Here is a 6,900-nt window from a genome sequence, read left to right as displayed (position 1 = left end):
GATGTTAGATTCTCCTTGGTGATATATGTACGTAATAGTTTCATCTTCAATATATATAAAATCATCAATTTCAAAAAACATTTTTAGTTCATATGAAATTCAATAGTAGAAAAGTGAAAAATCCTTTGCTTTTGCACTATAAAAGTTTGCTGTGTATGTTATATCAATATCCAATAACTCCTACTTGGATAACTCCTACCCAATTAAAGAGCATAAATGTTTTCTTTCTATCAGGAAAAAATAATAAAATTATAATACACCACATCTTCAGTATCATTCTTGATTATAACACCATACCATTTCATTAAATTTAAAAGAATGAAAAACATAAATGTAACTTTAGTTCTTTATTCTGATTTTTCTTCCCTTGGTTTTTCAAACAATAACCAAATGGTGTTCGTTAGTCTTAGTATGGTGATAGGATCTATCATATATTTAAGTATAGGCAGATTTGCAATCCACTTCAAGGGGCCTTACAGGTAGTAGAGATCTCAAATTAAGTACATTATATTGACCAAACACTCTCTTCGTGTGAATTAAACAATCCAATCTGATTCCATACCAGGAGAATGAAGAAGGCTTAGACGGATTGATCATCGAAAGTACGATTCTAAATCTAGAATCGTGAAGTTTTTTTTTTCAATCCTCTCCTTGAGCCAATCCACTCAAATCTTAAAATTACAGGGAATTGTAGAGAAAGAAATTACAGAGGATGTGAATCCCAAATAAATAGCAAGATTAAGGCTCTTTTTGGTATCAATTATCATTGTCAATTATGAGAAATTTTCATTATTTTAAATTGTTTGGCATCTATTCTGAATTTTATTTTTATTTAAAATAATAGAAAAACCTTCAAAATCCATAATGAACTTTGTCCATTATGGATTATGATAAATTTCATGTATCTTCATTTGTGTAAGTTTACTTAAAGTTCTATAAATACGATGAGGGTAAAATAGTCAATACACATTCTTTTATAACAACCATACTTTTTCCTTCTTTTCTCACTTGTTTACTATCATTTTTAACAATTTTTTATCTTGACACCAAACTTATTTTCCATTTCATAATTTATTTTCCATAAAATTCACCAAACCATTTTTCATTCTTGACCAAAAATGAATTATTGTACTTATTTATTTTAAATAGGCATAATAGAGAATGAGAATTGATACCAAAAAGAGCCTAAAACCCAAGAGTCACACCTATTATATCACTATCTAAAACACAATTCATAGCTTTTATCATTCGGAAAAAAAATTTGAAATTCAAGTTTAACCAAAAGCAAAATTAAAGTTGAACAATCAGAATTTGAAAAACTAACTCTTAGTGTAAATATCATTTTTCAATGATCAAAGTGCATTTAAATCCTAACTAAAAATCTATGGATGCTCTGTTAGATCAAAATTCATAAGTAGCAATTCAATTTCAACTTTGGTGTTCAAAATCCTTAGTCGTACAAGAAAATTTATTTTGTGTCTTCTAATATTTTGAAATCAAATAATGCTAGATTAAGCAAAATTATCAAAAAAATCTCTAATTTATTTCTCACATGGGTCACATAAGACTCACATTATTATTTTCTTTTTCTTTATCAATGTCAAATTTATATCACCAATTTCTTATAGATTAAGAGAGAATTTTTATAAAGAAAATAAGTATGATTATGCATCACAAAATTATCTTGGAGAAAACCTTCATTAATTTTAAAAACTTTCTTTTGCTAGAAATCAATATTTAACTTTAAATAAACGAGATTGACAGGCAAATATGAGAAAATTACGTGATTGACAGGCAAATATGAGAAAATTACGTGATTAACTGCTTTTAGGTTTCCCCTTACAAAAATAGTCACTCAATGTTTCACTTTACAAAACTAACTAAAACTGAATTTGCATTTACAAAACTACCCAAAATAGTGTTTTTTTCACCTCTTTGGACATTTTTACCCCTAAAATTGACCATACAGACATAGGGGTGAAAATGTCCTAAGGGTATGAAAAAAATAATGTCTCTTTCCTTTTGGACATGTCCAAAAAGGTAAAAAATCAATATCTTGACTAGTTTTGTAAATGCAAACTTAGTTTTGACTAATTTTGTAATGTGAAACATTGAATGACTATTTTTATAAGAGAAAACCTAAAAACAGCTAATCACGTAATTTTCCCGACAAATATTAACAGGTCAGTGGCATCAAATTGAATAATTATAATCACAGAATTGAATGATCTGACTATCAATAAATATACATGTGAGTGCGATGAACGGTATCCCTGTATATATAAATCAAACTTAATTCGGGATCTACCGGTCAAATAATTTCAGCCACATCTAACATTCCACGATAAGATGTTTAGATCATTCAAATAAAATGAATTAAAATAATATCATAAAAATATTTTAAAATATAATTTATTTGATATTAATCATATAAAAGATATTAGAGAAATTTTGGATCTACCAATCAACAAAATGTGAACTCTCATTCTGATAAGTCACTAACAAGTTAATAAGTGTATAGGACCATTCAATAAATAAACCACATGACTACTATTTAATTAATATGATCATGTTCACATGTAGGATAATTCACGAACAAGATATGTTAGGACCATTTAAATAAATTAACATCATTTTCCTAAGAATAATATTATTCAGAAAAATCTGTTATTTGACTTTAATTTTGATATTATTTTCTAATATTATATTCATTATTTCATACACGTAGCTGTGATCTTAAAATTAAATCATGATTAAATAGACACTTGAGAGAGATATTTAGAATTGCATAAAAGATAGCATTAGCCTAGAAATCTAAGTATGAAATCCGTTTTTGAATTCCAAAATTCTTTTGAAGTATGAAAAGATTTTAAAATAATTTGAAAAATAGTTGTTTTTATTTCCTATTCTCAAAATTACGTGACTTATGACTTATGAGGGGAAAAGTGACATTACATTATTTTACTCATCAATTTAATTATAATAAGATCTAATTTATTGGTTCATACTATACTAGATAGAGTTGCTTTGAATCGGTCTTAGGAGTCTTTATCAAATACTTATCATCTATATAATATATAATATTCACAAGAGCATCAATTGTCCATCAGCCCCTTAAAAAGAGTCTGCACGTGGATATTGACAAATCCAACATAAGAGTATCATTCCCTCGTTTGTAGGAAATATACTCTACCATTGGATCCATCAATATCTACGAGGCAAATTTTCAAGGTATGTCCGTATCATACAGGAACAGAGTAGATCCTACACTCATGTGAGTATGATTATATAGATGGAGAGGTAGGCTGAAAAAAGAGGATCTCCACTAGGGATTTATTATGAGTGTGTGACTATACAATGAAAGAAAACTTGAATGTGAAAATTTCCCTAAAATGAAAGGTGGTTGAATATCACAGCTATACCCATGTGTGATGGGGTTCAACTTTAGTGATGTGCATTAAACGCACAATATTGTGCTACCAACGATCGAGATCGAAATCTCGACTGTCTCGCTTTCAACCACCTACGAGACAAACAGTTGAGATTTCGATCTCGACGGTCAGCAGCAGGTACTGCACATTTAACGCACTACATTCAAGTCTTGGCCTGTGTGATGGCCGGTGATGAAAGATGATGAGTCATATTATCCGCACTAAACTATTAAAAGAGCCATACTTGGCGCCACGATTATGGTTGATATCGACTTTTAAGATTCAATAAAAGATACCAAACGGCAAACGCGGTAACATGGCTTCCATAAATCTTATTAGATAATTAGCATTAGGAGCTCAAATTATGAATTATTTCTTAATCGACTAATTAATTAGTCAAATCATTATCTCAAAACCTGCAACGTGATGATGCAATCTTAAAGACTTTGATGGAAGATTGAAAGCCAAGTGCATGGGGGGGGGGCCATCATGGAGTGGTTTCCGCGTCTCCTTAACACAAATCTTACTCAAAACCCTTTTGTCAAATTTCAAGTAAGAAAGAGTGAAACCCTCAAAACAACAATTTTGTTACGCGTGTTTATGCTGTGAAATCATCTTTATCTGGGGAAGGTATGAAAGAGAACTAGAGAAGTGGATATCTGGGGTATCATTCTATTGCTGACAGTGACTTTGATTTTCTCATCAACTGCCCTGTTTTTAAAATCCAACCGAACCACCGACCACTATCTCATTGCCTAGCCTAGGTCCCATGCTATCTTTATCTTTAATGAATTTTTCATCACCACTTTTCTCACAAGACAAAATCAATTCAATTATCCTCATCATCAAAAGGTGAATTTCATCATCAAATGCTGAGAATTTCACTAGATTAGTGATCACCCACCACTCAGGGTTAAAGTTAGGATTAAACATTCGAGGACCAAATAATAAGTCCAGATCACCTCATATATTGTGTGGATTCATGTGAGACTCACTCACTGATTGATTATTTATTATATTTTAGTTCAATTATTCTAATAATTAATTCTATACAAATATATAATATTATAAAAATAATTAATTCAATTAGTTTAATAATTAAATTTAAAGAAAAAAATCAATTAGGTCGTTTTATTATAAAAAGAAAATTAGAAAAACTAGATAGAGAGATAAATTGAGAAAGAAAGAGAGAATACATATTATTTGAATAACTACTTTTTTATAATAATTACTTTAATATAATATTAGAAAAAATAATTAATTCAGTAATTAAATTGAAAAAAAAAATCAATTGGTTCATCCCTTAACGATTTATAAGATTTTTTGAAACCGAATACTAAAAAATTGAGAGAAAATAAAATTTAAAAATTAAAAAAAAAAAATAATAAAAAAAAAAAGGTGAATAACTATAATTGTGGAGATGATTTAGGAAAACTCCAACGTATACTAGTTTTTTCAAAATTTTCCAAACTATTTAAGGAGTTTATGAGAGGTGTGAGAAAGAAAAGAAAGAAAAAAAAAGACTTAAAAGATAATAAATAAGAACATAAATATGAGAGAACAAATAAGGAGAAAATTATAAATATTGAATTAGTTTATAATTAAGTTTTAATTTTTTGTTAGTTAAAAATAGGGATTTAATAATGACCATTGGATAATGATTAAAAATGGCATACATAGAGTAAGAAAAAAAAGAAGAAAAAAAGTAAGTAATCAAATTTTAAAAAGAAACCCCTCCATTAATTGTAATAATTAAGTCAATGGGTCCGTCATAGACACTCAATGGACACGGAAAACTAATTCACCGAGGAAGAAGTTTGGTTTAGATCTGCAAAAGTTATGAAACAGAAGATTCCTGGGACTGGATTTAAGTTTAACTTCCTTGGAATTTCACAACTACTTGTTTAACTTTCTTTGACGGTTGTAGCTAAGATCCGCGATCTGCTCCCAAGAAATCGGGCCTTTAGATGCTGAGCTAGCGCTTTCCCTTGGAGAAAACCTTATAAATAGGGCCTTCTAAGGTCTCTCTGAACCATCAAAACAACCAACTCAACTTCATCGACTTACTTCATTGAGTCCCCAGACCCCAAGTTCTTTCTTTTTTCATCTTTAATTCCTTTCAACTAACATGGCCGAGGAGAAGCACCACCACCACCTCTTCCACCACCACAAGGAGGAGGAGACGCCCGTAGAGGCCGTGTATTCTGAGACTAGTTACGTAGATGATGGCATGGGCGGTGTCTCAGCTGTTGAGACCACAGTGATTGCTACTGATGAGGAGGATTACAGGAAGGAGGAGAAACACCACAAGCACAAGGAACACATGGGTGAGCTAGGTGCTATTGCTGCTGGTGCTTTTGCTCTGGTAAGTCTTTTTTTAAGTTAACAAAAAAAAAAAAAAAAAACAGAATTGTACTAGTGTATTGTGATCAGGTTTATTGATCATTTGTGGTGAATTTGAATTGAAAACAATCAAAACGTACTCTGATGCAGCACGAGAAGCACCAGGCAAAGAAAGACCCTGAGAACGCTCACAAGCACAAGATTGGAGAAGAGATCGCAGCAGCGGTTGCAGTGGGGAGTGGAGGATATGCCTTCCACGAGCACCATGAGAAGGAAGAAGCAAAGGAGGCAGATGAGGAAGCCCATGGCAAGAAACACCACCATCTCTTCTAGCGTCGTCTACTAGATCTCTCTCTCTCTATTGATCCTAGATCTCTATTCCTAGTTTACTACTGCTGCTGCTGTGTGTTTCCTTTGATTCGTGCAGTTTGGTTTTTCCAAGATAAATGTGGGTGATGTGTTTTCCTTTCTGTTTTATTGATGGATCTCTACGCACTCGGTTTGGCTTTCTCTCCTCCTTGTATGTTTATCCTTTTGACTTTTAATTAACTAAAAACTATCCTTCCATCATTACCTTCTTGCATTTCAATTGCAATTCATTTGATGCTGCATCATCTCCATTACACTTCCTCAAGACTTTTGCCAAGAAATGGTTGGTGCCTAGGGATGGGATTGGACAATCTTAGTATGAGATAGCTTAAAAAGGTTTGATTTAACTTGTTCATGATGTATAGGCACCATCCTACAATAGACTTGATTCAACAAGACCATATCTCCTCTATCCTACCTTTACAGTCATACACTCACACAATGTGCAGTGCTGAAGTTAAACCAGAGTGGTTAAGATCCAAATTTTGATTTAACTAGGTTTATGGAAGCTAATCAAATATCTATCATTTTGTATTTGAACTGCACCACCTAGAGAGGGTGGAGTCCCCAAAAAAGGTACACATTTAAAAAACAATAAAAAAAAAAAAATTGGGAACAGAGCACTTACTACAGTGAGCTTTTTTAAGTATATATTCTGGAGAAACTAGCAAACTTAAACAGTCGAAACACAGGAAGTTAGCCCTTATTTTCGAAGTGGAGCGATTTGTTTTAAGAAATTAAAGCAGAAACTGGAATA

The 6,900-nt window shown here is 31.5% G+C and overlaps 1 protein-coding gene across 1 annotated transcript; it reads left to right on the top strand.

Annotated features, from left to right (window-relative positions):
- Window positions 1-5,458: 5,458 nt before the first annotated feature.
- Window positions 5,459-6,269, top strand: LOC149008720 (abscisic stress-ripening protein 3-like). Its single transcript, XM_089160668.1, has 2 exons — window positions 5,459-5,796; window positions 5,925-6,269. The coding sequence occupies exons 1-2, from the start codon at window positions 5,560-5,562 to the stop codon at window positions 6,105-6,107; spliced, it is 420 nt and encodes a 139-aa protein (XP_089016794.1). The 5' UTR covers window positions 5,459-5,559; the 3' UTR covers window positions 6,108-6,269.
- The last annotated feature ends 631 nt before the right edge of the window (window positions 6,270-6,900 follow it).

This window comes from Hakea prostrata, chromosome 7 (genome assembly GCF_041222555.1).
Source record: "Hakea prostrata isolate BN-2017 chromosome 7, UWA_Hpros_2, whole genome shotgun sequence".
Classification (NCBI taxonomy): Eukaryota; Viridiplantae; Streptophyta; class Magnoliopsida; order Proteales; family Proteaceae; genus Hakea; species Hakea prostrata.
The sequence above is the reverse complement of the archived record's forward strand: the minus strand, read 5'-3'. Positions and strand labels throughout refer to the sequence as shown.

Coding starts and splice junctions, on each gene's coding strand:
- LOC149008720 (XM_089160668.1), top strand. CDS start 5,560: ATGGCCGAGGAGAAGCACCACCACCACCTCTTCCACCACCACAAGGAG. Junction 5,797..5,924: donor CTGCTGGTGCTTTTGCTCTG/GTAAGTCTTTTT, acceptor ACTCTGATGCAG/CACGAGAAGCACCAGGCAAA.